Source organism: Asterias amurensis, chromosome 11, assembly GCF_032118995.1.
Source record: "Asterias amurensis chromosome 11, ASM3211899v1".
In the NCBI taxonomy this organism is placed as follows: domain Eukaryota; kingdom Metazoa; phylum Echinodermata; class Asteroidea; order Forcipulatida; family Asteriidae; genus Asterias; species Asterias amurensis.
Window position 1 is genome coordinate 13417753 of NC_092658.1, and position 18372 is coordinate 13436124.

An 18372-nucleotide genomic window follows, 5' to 3' on the forward strand; every position below is an offset into this window, starting at 1 on the left:
ATAGGGGGCGAAATGGATGGAGGAGGAAAAGGGGGCGTTCCTACTTTTTTGGAAGAGGGGGCACACTTATAAATTTTAATTAATGTTTACCTTTTAAACTAAAACAATAAATAAAGTATCTGTTAAATTGTTATTCTTTGTTTGAATATTAGGTTATTTCTTTTTAGAAATTAATAATATTCTAAGCCTTCTGTTTCTCATAGAATTAGAAACTTTCGAACGAGCCTGATGTTGTTTTCTATGGTTTCAAGATGTCGGCCGGTAGATCGAGAAATGTCGTCAAAGGCGGAATGATGAACTCACAAACGCCACAATTAAGCGGCGAAACTCAACAGTTATTAAAAGGTATGAACTATTAAATAATCATTTACACTTTACTTTCTTGAATGATAAAAATTGACCATGTATAGCGGTAGAAAACACGGACAAATGAAGTTGTCACAAAACTGGGTCAACTCGACACTCATTCATTTCTATCAATAACAACCGCAGCTAGCGGCGTGTCACTGTCATCAGTCATGTCAGTACAGTGTGTGTGTGTGTCAGTTCTACCTCCATGGGGATGGTCAACTCGACTGTTAAATTGTGATTTGTTATAATGATTGCATAACACTTGAATACGTCACGTTTCCCTAATCCTTTCACTCTAGGAAAATTTAATGCCAAATAATTATAAAAAAAATAAACAAGAAAATTAAATGTATTTTTTTACAAATAAAATTTATATTTCGTAGGAGGTCCTGTTTTCGAGGTGCCCCTAATATCGTGGCAAATCTTTTACCTCTCTGTGCGTGATGTATACAGTCCCAAGCTAAAAATTGTGTGGTTTTATTCGCCAAGCAAAGAGTCTCCTCTCCCTTGACAAAAACTTAGAAACACGTAAGGCTCCACTGGATATTTGCACTTGTAAATGCAAAAAGTTTGGTATTTTAGGCATTTCTACAAGGTACACAAATATGTCATAATGTTGAGGCCATATGAAAATATTTGCCCACCGAAAAAGTTTCATCAAACGCTATTTCAATTCACAATTCATGATGATCAAAATCATGTGACTGAATGTTTTGCTGAGCATTCTTGAAAAAAAATACCGAGGCTTAAAGAAGCCATGTGCCTTATATCATTTTCGGAGATTTTTATTTTGTAACCCTCGTATCAATACTATTATTTATATTAAAAATTTAAACATCAGCTTGTTGATTCAATTACCACTGTTTATTTATACGCTTTATTATAAATATTAAGAAAAAAAATAGGAAAAAAATAAATAGAAATCAGATTTTGAAGCCAGTAATTATTCACACTTGTTATATTTTTTTTATTTTTTTTTATTTTTTGCAAGTTACCATGGTAATTTTAAAAAATATTTTGAATAAAATGAAGGCAACTGCTGGCTATACAGTCATACACAGAGTCTCAAAGAACACTTGTAGTCACTGCAGATGTTTCTTCCATGTATGGCTTCACCGGGAAACCATACTTTCTCGTTTGCCGTGAAAACAGGAAAAACTCAAAACAAATGGGGCCAGTTGAAGTCATCCAAGATCGGTGTGTGGTGTGAACATTTCAATGTCCATCAAGTTTTAATACATGTTTGCATACTTCGTATTAACAAATGAAGATAATTAGGGCATCGGTTGATATATGGCATCATTATTTTTTTCCCAATTCAAAGAAAAAGGCATAATAGCGTGATAACTGGTAAGCAGAGGATAAAAATAAATTCATAAATACCTAAGACAGTTTTGCTATTTCTATTGGTGGAGAGTGCGTCGCGTGGGGTGTTTAAACCTTTGATAATGACCAGTAAAAAGGGGTTGAAACATGGGCGTGACACGCGAGCTTGCACCTGTGCTTACAAGACAGTTTCTTCATTCCTATTGGTGGAGAGCAACGGCCGGGACAACTGTGCCACATCACGCGATACGCACGACGCGCACAGCAATCTCCTTATAAGGAAATGTTTACCCGAGGGCCTTTCCATTTCATAGCTGGAGGGGTGTTGTGTTGAAAGAAATCATTGGACAATTATAATTTGTGCATTTATTTTACTTTGTGACAAAAAGTGTTGATGTTTTTTGACCAAAATGGTATTTATGAATGGGAATCAAAGTGTGTTGAATCGGTTTTCAACTAGTGGTTTAAACCCGCCGAGGCCGGGTTCTTGATAATTTACCTCGACTTCGTCTCTGTAAAATGATCAGGAACCAGGCCTCAGCGGGTTTAAACCACTAGTTGAAAACCTCTTCACCACACATTGATTCCCTTAATTAAACAAATTTAAATTAAAATTTTGTTTAATGCTGTGTGCTATTTTTTGTTTACAGCTTGAAGAAATTTTGTTTCCTTGCATCTATTTAAAACTTGCATAGAGAGCTCGGGCGAAAAATTTGCAATTTATACACCTCTGACTTGATGTTTGTCATTCAACCATAATTCTTCCCACCTTTCCTTGTTTTCTTTTTTTCTGATTGGAGATAAATGGACCACCATCATTGCCAGACACTCTGGGCAAACCCTAACCCACCTTGTTTTGCTGTTATGGCTCTCTTTTATTTTAACATATCGGTCTTATCTCATTCTCAGTCGCCATTACATTTACAGCCCAACTTCTACACATGTCTAAAAGGCGAAGTTTTTAAAAGTTGCAAAATGCGTGGCACTCTGATTGCAAATTTCTCCCACTTAAAATAATCCTAGACTGCTGCAACGTACTTCATTTTATTCCTTACATTTTTGGAATTATACATGATGTTAAAAAAGAGAGCCATAACAGCCCCACAAGGTGGGCTAGGCAAACCCCTTCTCTGTTTGAAGTGACCCGTTTGTTCAAAAACTTGACAGATTCCTAAGTTGATAAATAAACCATTCTGATTATAAACTTTTTGTTAGAATACGATTGTTTTCTTTTTTCATTTGCAGTTATGATGCAGGAGTCCAAGCTGAATAGCTTCCAACAAAAACAGTTACAAAAAGCTATGAAAGGTATGAGGTTTAACTGTAATTAATTGCAATGGAATATTTGATCAGTGTAGCCAACAGACTCTAGTTTTTCAAGGAAGAGTTCTAGTCAACAGTCAAAGCACGTGTGTTCTTGAGAAAGATACTTTACTGTAGTTTTCTTCATCTTTAAAGAGTGGCTGGTAGAGCAGAATGCCCTCCTTTCTAAACATTTTATGAAGGATTTTTGGTTAAGTACCTTGCTCAAGTGTCATGATGGGGACTTAAATCTAGCTCTTCTGCTGACAACACCAAAGCTTGGGGTCACTGAACTAAACTGCAAGGCCATGACATGCCACACTGAGGATACTAGGAATAGTGCTCTTTATAAGAACTTGTAAAGTTAGTATTATTGTTAAAGGGAGGGTACACATTTGGTAATTGTCAAAGACCAGTCTTCTCACTTGATGTATCCCATCATAACCATAAAATAACAAGCCTGTGAAAATTTGGGCTCAATTGGTCATCTAAGTTGCGAGAAAATGATGAAAGAAAAAACACCCTTGTTGGGACGAATTTGTGGGCTTTCAGATAAGAATAAAAGACTTCTAGCTAGAAGTCTTTTATTATTTTAGTGAGAAATTACCTCCTCAAAAAAAAACGTTACTTCAGACGGAGTCGTTTCCCCCAATGTTTTATATTATCAACAGCCCTCCAATGCTGGTTACCAAGTCAGTTTTTAAGTTAATATTTGTTTTGAGTAATTACCAAACGTGTACCTTCCCTTTAAACCAAATGACCCTCAAAAGTGCCTTCTACTGTCCCAGGGATTCACAGAGATGGAAGTAATTGAAGAAACCACTGGCAGTGAGTCAAACCGGGCTTGAATTTAACACTGGACCTCAGGCCTGAGGCGAGTGATTTCTGTTCTGGGCCAGTAAACTCGGGACAGGACAAGTCCTACAAGTCTGGTGGTCTTTTTAGTTCAACATTTTTTTAATTCAACATTTTTGTCGCGAAAGATTAATGTTGAGTTGGAGTCGCCACAAATATCTTTCAATCTTACTGAGTATATCACCCAGAAAATTGAAACAGTTGAGACGATATGACTGTCTTCTCATTTTGATTGTAGTCTCGTTTCATTTTGATTCTGGTCTAATGAATCAAAATCCTGGTCCAGTAAAGATTTAGAGGTACAAGTCCCTGCAGTCTTCTCCCAAATTCGAGCCGTGCAACTTCAATGTCATTTAACGATCAGTTTGACATATCTTCATTTCTACTTTGTGTATACATGCAGGGGCCGATGTCACAAAGAGTTAAGATTGATGTTTACTGTGAATTCATCTTGTTTGCTAAGCAAAGTGTGATGTCACAACATAAATTGCTTATGGTGATATTGACAACTCATCCTAAGATGAGTCTTAGTGCTGTGTGAAATCAAGCCCTGGAAGCATATTAATTTCCTATTTTGCATTTTGTTAAATAATTATTTGTTTTCTCTTCACCAGAGGGAGGTCCTTTACCAATGAGGTGTCATCCATCTACAAGTAAAATAGCAGCTGCTCCAGCACCACCAAAACCCAAGAGTCACCGCGTTGACCCCAAATGTCACAATGGTGGGCTACGAATGAAGGAAGACATTGAACAATCTGGAGCATATGAAAGGCAACAATACCGACCAAGTCCACAAAGTAAGCTACTACTTGTTAACTCTCAATTTTCATTTTTGGGGGCTTTAGCAGGTGCAACTGGTGCGTCAATAAAGAACACTGCAAAATTTCATAAAGCTTGTAAGCATTAAAACTTGCTGAGCACAGAAAACAGAAACTGGTTACCAGCCAAAGATCCTTAAAGTTTACAAAGTTGCAACTGGTGCCCAAGTCTTTTTATGCTTAGTAAGGAAAGTTGCTTAGCAGTATTTTTTTTGCTTAACAGCTTTATGAAATTGTTCCTAGTAAATTCTAGTTTTAATAACCTTGTTTATGCCAGTTTGGGAGACAGTATGCCTCAGTGTCAGGCGTTGAATTTTTTTTCTCAAAGCAGCACAGCAATTTTGCTCTTGTAAGGGGCACTTCTATAAGGAAAGGGTAACTGGTTATGAATCTAATCAGCTTTCTTACCAATTCTGTAATTTTCCATTGACCTTGTTTTTTGGTGATTTATTTTTGCAGAGTCAATGGCTAAAGAGAAAAGCAAGCTGCAGAATATCATGACATACGGAGAAGACCAGAAGCCTATGACTGAGGAGAGGAGGAGGCAGATCCTTAGGATCCCAACACCGGAACCAGAGAAGGATAGATTCGATGAGTGTAAGAATATAAAGGAATTATTAATTAGGTGACGAGGTCTTAAACAGGTTTTAAACCAGCAGGGTCGTGGCTTGTGATACAGGACTGAGCTGAAGGCAAGGTCTTTCATTGCATGCTTACGACCCTGTAAGGTTTGAAATGGCAGATGAAGACAGAGTCACTACATATTCTCTGTTTATAAAGGTGAAACTAAAGGAAAACCTGTAGTTGAACATGTCTTTTGGAAAATTGTTCAATTTCTGTAGAATCCCAAAAACTCCAATGTTTTTGTTGCAGCCAACAATCATATCTTGAACCGAGGTTGCTTAATTTGCATGCATTCTCTTTCTAATAAGCAGGGTCCAATTTCATAATGATCTGTAAGGCTGTAAGCACAAAAAATTGATAAGCACAGAAAAGTATTGCTTAACAAAAACCAGTTACCAGTCAATACTAAACATTAAGTTTACACTGTGTTGACTGGTGCCCCTCTCACTTTTTGCTAAGCAAAGAAATTTGTCAAGCAGTATTTTCTGCTAAACAGCTTTATGAAATTGGACTCAGATTGAAAATTAAAAAAATTACATCATGATTATATTTGTGGTTTTTTGTTTTTATCTAGTGGAAGCTGAGATCAAGGATCGAGCTGAATTTCTTGAAGACATGACACGTCTGGGAAAAGACAAGGAGTATAAGACCATCATAGCCACAGAAATATCACAGGTGAGTTTGAAGATGTAATCATTAGAATCAAGAAGTTTGTGTGTGTACATGAACCAGAACTATGCATGGAGTGATTAGTATCATCTCAATCAATCTTAAACAAGATGAAGGCCATGCAGCCATCTCTCAAGCCAGTCCAATTATCTTGTTCTGGGCCAACTTCATAAAGCTGCTCTGCTTAGAAAATTTGTTTGCTAAGCAAGAAATTAGCATTGGTCTGTACAGTATTTTGGCTAAGCAAGAGTTTTCAGTGCTTAGCAAAGTGCTTTCATGAAATTGTGCCAATTGACTCGTCCAGTACCAGCATGCAAGAAAGCAACCTTTCAGCGCTGGCATGGCCAAGCCAGTATCCCATTTCCAGAGCTGCCGACTCTCCCTGATTCAACAGAAAGTTCCCTTAAAATAAACCAAAGATATTGACGAAATATGGACACTGCCAACATGGGGCTAGATAGCTCAGTTGGTAGAGCGCCGGCACGTTAATCCGGAGGTCGTTGGTTCGAATCCCACTCTAGTCAATTTATTGTTCAACCCCAAAAATCATTTTAAAATAAACCAATCTGTGTTTGCTCTGACAAACAAATTTGAAAAAACACTGATTATGGAAACTTCTTCCCTATTATATTGAATGTGACTCTAAATAGCTCCTTGCGCAAAATCTCCCTGATTGCAAGATAATATTTGGCAACGTAGTTAATAATAACTTCATCAGGACGATCCATCTTCCCAACCCAAGGAGTTCAAATTCATTGTATTGGTTATATAGTCCAGGATAATATTCATAAGGTGGTTGTATATTGGGCAATCTACCAGAAAATGAATTTCAGTTCAAACATCAAGGTGACAACGCATTGTCAGCATTGCAATGCTAGCAAATTCTTTGGCTTGACTCTAACCCAAAGTACCGTCCTACTTCAATAATTAGCTTGTGTGAAGAGCAACTTTAATGAAAGTTCATCTTTCTTTTGGAAAGTGTATGATTGAAACTTTGAAGATAAAGTTATTTTGATGTGTTTGTGTTTTGTTTTACAGAAACTACGTGAAATGGAAGTCATAGACAAGAAGAGGACGGCACAACTCCAAAAAGCTATCGAAGGCAAACAAAAAGAATCCGCAACTTCTTTACCGACGGAGGAAGGCGATTGTAAATGATAGCAGTGCAGATACAGTGTATATAGCCTTTGTATTAAAAACAAAATATTAAATGTAATTTAGGCGAGGAGCTGTTTGAGAAAACAGTGTGTTATGTTTTGATACGTTAATGAGCAAGTTCGAGTGGGCAGTTTTTAGTTGATCCGTAAGTGACCACTGGCTAGCAAGGAACAGGCACAGTGACGTACTCATGTGAGTGACTCGTCTGGAAGTCTAGTCAACCATAGGTGTACCACAGTATTCAACACTTCACTTCCATTGCCGTTGATTGCCGTCTACCTTTTTGCTATAGTGTCACTGGTTCCCTTCTGCGATTTACACACGTTAGCATGGAACACGTTTAAATTGGGACCACAGATAAAACCATGGTCCCGAGGCTGGTTCCAAATGGTCCACTACAGTAATCAACCAATGGTCAACCAGCCTGGGCTCAACACACACTCGGAATTGCTCAATGCTATAGGATAATAACTTTTACATTCCAAGGATGCCATTCTTGTTGAAGTTTGTGGCCCACCTTTGCATTAGTACAAAAAGTTTGTAATAGACAAGTCTAACGTGTATTTGAACACTGGGGCTTCTTAAAATGCATGAGTTTCTGTCCTTCACGCTTTAAAGCAATTTACGTTTGTTTGTTTGTTTGTTAGTTTAGATGATCTTCCCATCAAGGGAACTCGGCAAACTCACAGGGATAATAAACACCATGCTGGCAAAAGCCAATCTCTTTCATACAAACATTGGTTTAAAGGAACACGTTGCCTTGGATCGGTCGAGTTGGTCTATAAAAAGCATTTGTAACCGTTTGTTATGAAATGCATATGGTTGGAAAGATGTTTTAAAAGTAGAATACGATGATCCACACAAACATGCCTCGAAATTGCACAGTTTTCCTTTTACCTCGTCGACTAACACGGTCGGCCATTTATGGGAGTCAAATTTTTGACTCCCATAAATGGCTGACCGTGTTAGTTTGCAAAGTAAAAGGAAAACCACTCAATTTCGAGGCAGATTTGTGTGGATCATTGTATTCTACTTTCAAAACATCTTTCCAATAATATGCATTTTACAACAAATGGGTACAAACGCTGTTTATAGACCAACTCGTCCGATCCAAGGCAACATGTTCCTTTAAAGGAACATTACAGAATTGGTTTTTGCTAACAAAACAGTTGCTGGCAGTGTAAGCATTTTATGTAATCTACCATATCTACATAAAATGACAAACCTGTAAAAGTTTGAGTTTTATGTAAATCTGTGATCTTCGCGATTTTTGTTTCTGTAACATTCCTTTAACATCTATGATTATACGACAAAAGTCATTGTACACAATCAAAACCACCATGTAAATTATTGTATTGGTAATGAGTAAAGAGATTTGTACTATATTTATTACTAAGTGGAATAAATCATGAGAATAAACTCTCTCAAAAAGCACATTTTGAGCAGTTATTATTGTAGGATTTGTTTGTGTTGCCACATTATCCAATTTAGTTACTTAAAGATTGTGTGTTTATAGAGGTTGCGATCCTGAACAATAATTAGAGAAATTCACAAAATTTAGAAGTGATCCCCCGACCTTTTATGAGCAAATACCCCCCCCCCCCAAGTCACACCCTGGTATTTCACCCCGCCTCTTCCCAGGCGCTGTACGTGGCATCAACAGAGGGCGCTAGTAAAAGTCCTATTTTATTGACCAATCACAAGCGGCCATCAAGTGATCCAAGATGGCGCTGCCCTTGTGAGCTGAATTTTGCCAAACTTTGTTGAAAGTTACGCGAAGTTTAGATTGATTTTTACGACTTAAGACTAAGCAAATTCTGAGGATACAGGTACGAACTGCTTGTGAAGCTATGTGACAGAGCAGCGATGCAGTATCACATCCAAAGATTAGTTTATCAAATATTTTGCTGAGTTTGTATTTATCGTCTGCAACCGTGTAGAAACGTCACACGGACACTTTTCGCCCACGGCCACACGAAGCGTACAACCCAAGTATTTTTAACAACAAAACAAGTTCAACCTGTGTAGTTATTGGGTTTCCCCTTTGTCGTGTCCGTGTGATGTTGATGAGAAGAACTCCTACAAAGCTTTGCCCACTTCACCAGTCCACTGACAGTGACAGTGATAAACTTGTTTACTTCAGAAGTTCAGGAAGTTCCGTTTCTCAATGCTTCATTAACATTGAGAATGAGAGTCAGCTGTTGAAACAAGAACAAAACTGAAGAAAGAATTTCAAAGAAGAAATCATTCACCAATTGTCATCATGTCAACAAGGTAAATAAAATGTATCATATGTTGTGAACTATTTACTTATATGTTCTTATAATAGAATGTATTTATGAAGTTCTTGAATTTAATTTTTTATGAATATGAGGTCACTGAAGTTCATCTATTTATAAATTAAAGGAACATTACAGCAAACAAGTTTCTTGCAGTGTAAGCACTTTATGTAATCCACCATATATACATAAACTGACAAGTAGAAGTTTGAGATCGATCGGCAATCTGGGTCACGAGAGAATAGTGAAAGAAAAAACAATTACAAATTTTGCATTACATCGATACCAAAACAAAAATGAATAAAACGCTCACTGAGCGGTAAACTCCAAACGCGAAATTAGATTATTTATTTCTCATAAACTATGAAATTTCGGACAGAAATATTTCAAGGGTAGACCCAGTAACTGGGGCGCTGTACTCCTTTTCAACAATTTTTGACTTTATCTGTCGTACTAGCGCCCCAGGGAATGGCACAGAATTTTAACGAATACCCAGTTTTTCGCGACACCCAGCCACAAAAAATGCCTCAAAATGACAAAAAGACCAAACAAACTAGCTCAAAAATCGCCTACTCTATTCTCGATACGTCTAGGATGTAACATCAGGCATTTAATTGTACTCACGATCATTTTTTAAACGCCAAATCGATGATTTTTAACTCCGCATCGTGGAGCGATTGACAAGTCTGCGATTTTCGGATGTGTATGGTAACGAAACATGGCGTCGCGTTGTGGGTGGATGTCCATCAACGGCTGTTTAATGCTACACTTGTTACAGGCGTTGCAGCGAATGCTATACATTGTACACGGGGATGGGTACAGGCGCTGCAGCTAGCGAGTGCCCACGTGCGTTCAATCATGGGCAACGTAACTTATACGGTGCCGGGTTGTTGGAAAAATATCAGAAAGGGGGTGAAAGGTTCTCAGAAAGGGAATATTGTCTGAAAGAGGGGATTTTTCTGGTCATCGCCCCCCCCCCCCAAAAAAAAGGGGGAAAAATATGATAAATAAATAAAAACCGCTGTACTTCATCTAGGCCTACGATTTTTGTGCATGGTTAAATTGCTTCTTATAATGTTTAGTGCTGCCAGTGTCACTGTAGAATTTTTATTTATTTATTTATCATCTTTTTTCCCCCTTTTTTTTCCCCCTTTTTTTTGGGGGGGGGGGGGGGGGCGATGACCAGAAAAATCCAGACCAGCAGACTTCATCCAGAACCATCCAGCTTCATCCAGCAGACTTCAGACCAGAAAAATCCCCTCTTTCAGACAATATTCCCTTTCTGAGAACTTTTCACCCCCTTTCTGATAATTTTCCAACAACCCGGCACCGTGTAAGTTACGTTGACCATGATTGAACGCACGTGGGCACTCGCTAGCTGCAGCGCCTGTACCCATCCCCGTGTACAATGTATAGCATTCGCTGCAACGCCTGTAACAAGTGTAGCATTAAACAGCCGTTGATGGACATCCACCCACAACGCGACGCCATGTTTCGTTACCATACACATCCGAAAATCGCAGACTTGTCAATCGCTCCACGATGCGGAGTTAAAAATCATCGATTTGGCGTTTAAAAAATGATCGTGAGTACAATTAAATGCCTGATGTTACATCCTAGACGTATCGAGAATAGAGTAGGCGATTTTTGAGCTAGTTTGTTTGGTCTTTTTGTCATTTTGAGGCATTTTTTGTGGCTGGGTGTCGCGAAAAACTGGGTATTCGTTAAAATTCTGTGCCATTCCCTGGGGCGCTAGTACGACAGATAAAGTCAAAAATTGTTGAAAAGGAGTACAGCGCCCCAGTTACTGGGTCTATTTCAAGGGATATTTTCTACTATCAGTATCATCATCATCATCAGACTGTCTTAGTTTTATGTAAATCTGTGGTCTTCACAATTTTTGTTTTATACCAATTATGTAACGTTCCTTTAATCTTGACCCTTAATAAAAAGCATATTTTAAAAAGTCAAAGACAAAAGGTTCAGTGCATGATTATGAATGGTTTTTGTCTTCATGCTTCATTTGTAATCTGTGTGACACTGACAATGTCACTGAACTGACTGACTGGCACAATGATAGGGTGGCACTAAAAGCCGACAACTGCCAAGGCCTGAAGACAGTCACCGACAAAAATATTTAAGTGCACTTAAACATAATGTTTGAACAAAAATTAACCGTTAAATATAGGCCTATGTACAAGAGTCATGGCTAAATCACCTTCACTCTGTTGAAAGAAGGTTTATTTTTGTTTGAAAACAGTTTTTTTTCTTTTCCGACAAGTATCTTGTTCGCTAACTGTTCGCCTTGTTGTCTTTGGACCCTACGTAGAAGATAGTGTTATACCAAAGGGGCGCTAAAAACGGCAAGTTACAATGTAAGCTGTCTTTATTTTATTTGAATGGTAGGCCCCCTTTCATTTGAAAAACCATGGTACAATGTACCTAGAGTAGAGTTATAAAATGACAGCCAGATACCTTTTTTATTTTTAGAAAAGGAAAGAACAAAATTATGAAGGAACGAAAAAGTAGTGCATAAAATAAAAATTACTAAGCCCTTGAGTTTACTCATTGCATTTATGGTATCAATAATCGTCCAAGTGCATTGCAGAAGCATCATGGCAGATGCCTCTTGTCGTTGCTAAATTGTAGTAATAAAACCCTTTTTGCAGTTAATAATAAATACAATTCAACTGATTGAAGATGATTTGCATTTTGGTCTGAACCAATTTGTTTTTAGACCTGGTGTTTTCAAAACACCGGGTCTAAAAACGTGTTTATTGGTTCAGACCAAAATACTTTTTATTTTTTTGTAAATGATAATAGCCTGGAACAATTATTTCATAAATGTGTTGGTGTTCATGACAACTAGACAACAATATTCTAGTCTCTGTGAAATTAGCGGTTAGTTTGGCCGGATCATGGCAGTCTAACCAATGGACCATGGTTACATGTATATCAAAACCTCAAACCAAATAAACAATCACAATTATGTATTAAAGCCATTATACACTTTCGGTAAACAGTATTGTCCAAGTCCCACACTTTGTGTATCACAACTTATATATAAAACAACAAACCTGTGAAAATTTAGGCTCAATCGGTCATCGGAGTCGGGAGAAAATAACGGGAAAACCCACTGTTGTTTCTGCGCGTTTAACCGTGTCATGACATGTGTTTAAAATAAATCCGTAACGATAATTGATATTGTTTTAATGTTTTCTCAAAAAGTAAAGCATTTCATGGAATAATATTTCAAGAGAGGTCTTTCACCATTACCTTCTGTAAACCCTGTAAATTATTTTTAAATCTGTGATTTTTGGGTTTTTTTCCTGTACCGAAAGTGTATAATGGCTTAAAAGCCATTATACCTTTTCGGTAAACAGTATTTTCCAAGTCCTACACTTCGTGTATCACAACTTATATATAAAATAACAATCCTGTGGAAATTTAGGCTCAATCGGACATCGGAGTCGGGAGAAAATAACGGGAAACCCCACTCCTGTTTTCGTGCGTTTCGCCGTGTCATGACATGTGTTTATAACAAATCCGTAATTCTCGCTAACGAGAATTTATATTGTTTTACCGTTTTCTCAAAAAGTAAAGCATTTCATGGACTAATATTTCAAGAGAAGTCTTTCACCATTACCTTCTGTAAACCCTGTAAGTTATTTGTAAATCTGTGAACTTTTTTTTTTTTTTCTGTACCGAAAGGGTGCAATGGCACCAAAAAATAACCAAAAAATGTAGGCTAGAAGAAGAAAAAATTTGCTTTTTAAAGAATACTCAGAAATTTGTGTATTTATTCTTTTCAGACTTGACCTTTAAAATACAAGAGTGTGGGCCTGAAACAACATTACTCAATAGAATTTGAACCTTGAAAAGGGTGTTTATCAGACTAAAAATCAACATTTGAACCTAGCTTGATTATGTTTAAGATTAAAGACACTGAACACCTTTGGTGATTGTCAAAGACCAGTCTTCTCACTTGGTGTATCTCATATGTATGCACAAAATAACAAACCTGTGAAAAAGTGTTCTCAATTGGTCGTCAAAGTTGCGAGAGATTAATGGAAAAAAAAACAAAAAAAACTTGCCGCACGAAGTTGTGTGCTTTCAGATGCTTGATTTCGAGACGTCAGCTGTGGTTTCGAATTCAAATCAAATATTTTAGTGAGAAATTACTTCTATCCCCCAAAAAACTTTGTTTTTTCAGAAGGAGCCGTCAATAGCTCTCCATTGCTTGTTACCAAGTACGTTTTTATGCTAACAATTATTTTGAGTAATAACCAATAGTGTCCAGTGCCTTTAAGCAGTGATTCTTTTAAATGGACTGCTGATTGTTGGACTTGCGCACATGCACTGTCAAATCGTCTTGATTGTTCATATATGCACTTTTTCTTACGTATGTTTTTCTGCATCCCGTTATAATAATAATGATAAAATATGAAACGGCGCGTTTTACAGTAACATCAATGCGCTTTACATTGTACCCTGGTTATTGGGCCAATAACATTCCTTTTTAAATCTTTCTCAGCTCCCTTGGGAGTTTGCCTAAATTCATGTTTACAGCCCAGGCCAGGCTGCAATGGTGCTCTGGGGCAGATTGCAATAAAACGGTCTTAGTCAGCAGTCTAAGACCAGTCAGTTATAGCCGGCTATCTGCCTTAGACGGTCTTAGCTTAGTCAGTCATTAAGCCTGTTGCAATAAGCCGGTCTTAGATAAGTCGCTGAAAAGTAATGAAATACAAACAAATGTCCCATAATACCTAGCACTCTGCAAGCACTGGTGGTACAGCATTGTTCTTTGCTTTGGTTTAAATCATCCGATATCAAATCTGTGAGTTGTATCATTTTTACTTTTGGGAACATACATTTACGATGCAATCATCTTGATCATCATCATAATGCCTCCCATGGGTGTAATCTATTTCTAAAATAAAATCTAATCCTAGAGCTCTTTGTATCAAATCATCTACAACTAACAAATGTAGCGCCATCTTTAAAAACAAAAAACAAAGACCGATTTTAGAGCAGCTCAGAGCAGGCTTAAGATTTAAGACTGGCTATAATTATAGATCGCGCTATTGCAATCGGTCTATAGTAAAAGACTGTCTAAGCGCGTCTCAAGCTAGCCGGCTATAGCGCATAGACTGGTTAAAGACCGCTTGGTGCAATCCGCCCCTGAAGGCCTTTTTTTTTTAACACAATATCAACCTCTACCCTCACATTTACACTCGTTTATACCCCTGGGTAAAAGAGAAGCAATTATATAGTAAGGCATCTTGCTTAAGAAAAAAGTTTCATGACCAGGATTCGAACCCACACTCTGATGAATAAGCCACCAGGGGCGGATTGCAATAAAACAGTCTTGGTCAGCAGTCTAAGACCAGTCAGTTATAGCCGGCTATCTGCCTTAGACGGTCTTAGCTTAGTCAGTCATTAAGCCTGTTGCAATAATCCGGTCTTAGATAAGCAGGCGAAAAGTAATGCAATACGAACAAATGTCCCACAATACTTCAGCACTTCTGCAGGCACTGGCGGTACGGCGTTGTTCTTATTGCTTTGGTTTAACTCTTTGGATATCAAATCTGTGAGTTGTATCAGTTTTATTCTTGGGAACATATATTTACGATACACTGTATCATCATCATAATGCCTCTCAAGGGTGTAATCTATTTCTAAAATACAATCTCGTTATAGAGCTCTTTGCATCAAATCATCTACAACTAACAAATGCAGCGCCATCTTAAAAACCCCAAACAAAGACCAATTATAGCCAGCTCAGAGCAGGCTTAAGATTTAAGACTGGCTATAATTAAAGACCGCGCTATTGCAATCGGTCTATAATTAAAGATTTTCTAAGCGCGTTTCAAGTTAGCCGACTATAGCACATAGACCGGTGTAAGACCGCTTGGTGCGATCCGCCCCTGAGCTTGAATTTGATGTTCTAAACCTCTTAGCCATAACACCCCGCAAACAGCATTGAAATTGGACCCAAGGTGTCGTAAGAAGGTTGACATTGCAGGTTCATTGTCACACATAAATCCTTGCAGTGGCCCAGGTTTTGTAAATAATGTGGGCGGATTGTGACGGACAATACTATAAATTTTATCGGCTACCCTGGGCAAAATTTGATTGTGCACAGTTTCTCTATTGAATGGATAGTAGGCACGGCTTTTATTATTCTAATGATAGTGACGAAGGCAACTTGATACTCTCTTTGTTGGCTTTGCATCACGGCTTGATGAAAAGATGCCTATCACATGATACTATCTCTAAGAAAGAGAATTGTTGAGCAGCGTTCTGTGTCTGGAAGTCAATGACTTGTGTGGACTAGGTAGACGCTGTGATCGAAAAAAGTTGTGGGCGGTGATTTAGTGTTTACAGTGAAGTGGGTGTTGGTTTGATTAAGAATTTATCCACGATTAAGATTACCAAGAAAACCAGGTAGGAATGTACAGCTTGTTACTACACTTTGAATGATGTTGTGGTTGAGGTATTAGTACACTTGTCATACACGTGGGTGATGATAATATTCTGCCCAGAGACGCGTAAGCTAAATTGTATGAATCAGGCTCCAAGGTTTGGCCAAGTATCGGCCAAAATGCATAAATAAAAGATCAAAGGTAGTTTTCTTTTAGACGCAGTGAAGAGATTCATTCAACAAGCATCTTCTATTTGTGTGTTGCACTCAAAGCTTGCAATTATTTACTTGTCTTGAAACCTGTTCAACACAAAATATCAAACGAACTAAACAAAGTTCCAATGAAACCATTTTGTCATGTTTGTGGCAGTGGTGTTTTAAAATCTAAGTCGGACAAGCAGTGAACTCTTTGACTGGCCTCAAAGGCACCCATGACACCCACAGGGAATGCTGTGATGCCCTGTGCTTTGTTGTGGTGCCCTCTGCAAGGTTTTCCTGAAAGGAAAATCGCTGTGCCCTTTCAAAAACGAAAATCAAGACCTGACTGAACTAATATTTATCGACCAAGCAAGCCTCGCATGTTTTTCTCCATAGAAGTGCACATTACCAGAGGAAAATTGCTGTGCCCCCTTCAGTCTAAGACCTGCTTTGAGTCCAGCTCTTCGGTGCATTTGATAGGGAGCGTCTTTTTTTAAGAGAGTGCACTTTTTACGGGGTGCTAACGGAACAAGGCAACTTCTACAGCCCAAATCCAGCGCCAAAAGCTCCAAGGATATTTCTCTGTTTTTGTGACACTTTTTCGTCAACTGTTATTATGTCAATCTGCAGATTGGATCGCTTATTTCTTCTCCTGGATACCGGCTCTACACCCGTTACCCGTCGAGCTGCAGCCCAGCAACTTGGAGAGGTGCAGAAACTTCATCCACATGAGATTCACAATCTGCTTTTTAAGGTACGTTTACAGGACTGGGACGTGTAGGGAATGGGGGGGGGGGCAGATCTGGGCCCAATTTCATGGAGCTCCTTAAATACCAGTTGTCTGCTAAGCAGAAATGAGCAGGATAGCAGTCGCAAATTGTATGTGTGACATGGTGGTTTGGCTGTTAACATTATTCTGGCATCTGGTAAGTTCAATTTTATCTGGATGCGTGGGAACTTTTTATACAGTATGAAACTGGGCCCTGTATAGAGCTGCTTTTAAAAGCGTACAAAGCTGCTTTGGACAATTATACTTGCCAGAATAGAACTACCAGCTAACATACTATTTTCCACATACAAAATGTAACTGGCATCCTGCTCAGTTGTACATACTTAGGCTACCTGCTAACATACATGTATTATTGTGTACGTGCAAAACTGCCATCCTGCTCAGTTGTGCTTAGCAGAAAAATGTTTTTGAACCAACATTTTCTGCTTCCAAAAGCAGCTCTATGAAATTGGACCTTGGGCTAAATTTCATGGCTCTGCTTACCGTAGCAAAATAATCTGTGTTTATAAGAAAGTGAAGTGTGGGAAGGTGGGAAGTGAAGATTGGGAGGCATGTTACACTCTGTTGCCCTGGTCTAAGCCTTGGTACCCCCTTCAAAAGTTTGACATAAACTTACAGATTTTCGAATGGCAGTGTCCTTTGCAAAATAAAAAGTGGCCTTGCCCTCTCAATTGTGAAATTCCAAGCCTGCCAAAAGTTACATTTTAAGGTAACATGCTGTGTGAGTCTGGTGCTTACTGAGTACAATTACTCAGGGATGCTGTGGTTGTTGCACAGCCTAAAATTTTGATTAAAAAATGTTAAAAATGGCTGCTTTTAGTATTTAACAACGTCCTGCATGTTTCTTTTGATACTTCTTTTTCCAGATCCATTTTTATTTGAAGAGTTCAACCTGGGAGACCAGAATAGCAGCTGGTCATGCAATTGAAGCTGTCGCTAAACATGTACCTCACTGGGCTCCTATCAAGAAGATCAAAGAAGGTACAGAGTAGATACGAACATAATACCCCTATGTTCCGACACTCCTATAGCCCTTTTTACACTATATGTCTTATCCCTGTGTGGAGTCCCTGGAGATGTTTTACCCCATGGTTACCCCATCAGACTTTCACACTGTGTCCCTTTTTGACGAGGCTCCGCTATGTTTCAAGAATACCCCTGGGGTTTACCGCTTACCCCTGGGGTTTACTGCTTACCCCTGGGGTTTACCGCTTACCCCTGGGGTTTACCGCTTACCCCTGGGGTTTACCGCTTACTCCTGGGTCGGTAATGTATTCCTTGGGTTATGCCCATATGTCGAGTTGATCAGAGGTAAAGCGCTCCAAGTGTGAATTCCCTGGGGTTGCCTTCGGGGAATAAAGTAGTGTGAAAGGGCTTGAGTTCCAATAACTCTGTCTGTTATGACACCCTTATTTTCCGACACCCCTATCCTATGATCTGACACCCCTTTGTTCCGACACACCTATGCTCTGAAACATGTATGTTGCGACACACCTGTCTGTTACAACACACCTATGTTCCAACAACCCTAATGTAATTTCCTAATCCTAATCTCAACCCACATTGTGTAAATGAGTT

At 38.5% G+C, this 18372-nt stretch overlaps 2 protein-coding genes across 2 annotated transcripts in view; both read left to right on the plus strand.

Moving 5' to 3' along the window:
• The first annotated feature begins 231 nt into the window (after window positions 1-231).
• Window positions 232-7938, plus strand: LOC139944056 (UPF0193 protein EVG1 homolog). Its single transcript, XM_071941006.1, has 6 exons — window positions 232-345; window positions 2923-2985; window positions 4449-4631; window positions 5112-5249; window positions 5851-5951; window positions 6984-7938. Exons 1-6 carry the CDS (start codon window positions 252-254, stop codon window positions 7101-7103), a joined length of 699 nt encoding a protein of 232 aa, XP_071797107.1. The 5' UTR covers window positions 232-251; the 3' UTR covers window positions 7104-7938.
• An 885-nt stretch (window positions 7939-8823) lies between these two features.
• LOC139944355 (TATA-binding protein-associated factor 172-like) overlaps window positions 8824-18372 on the plus strand; it is a 46290-nt gene continuing 36741 nt past the window's right edge. The window contains exons 1-3 of the mRNA XM_071941359.1: window positions 8824-9377; window positions 16635-16758; window positions 17661-17775. Coding sequence (XP_071797460.1) covers window positions 9367-9377; window positions 16635-16758; window positions 17661-17775 — 250 coding nt within the window. The 5' untranslated portion in view covers window positions 8824-9366. The remainder of the gene's footprint in view (window positions 9378-16634; window positions 16759-17660; window positions 17776-18372) is intronic.

Coding starts and splice junctions, on each gene's coding strand:
- LOC139944056 (XM_071941006.1), top strand. CDS start 252: ATGTCGGCCGGTAGATCGAGAAATGTCGTCAAAGGCGGAATGATGAAC. Junction 4,632..5,111: donor ATACCGACCAAGTCCACAAA/GTAAGCTACTAC, acceptor TTATTTTTGCAG/AGTCAATGGCTAAAGAGAAA. Junction 5,952..6,983: donor TAGCCACAGAAATATCACAG/GTGAGTTTGAAG, acceptor TTTGTTTTACAG/AAACTACGTGAAATGGAAGT.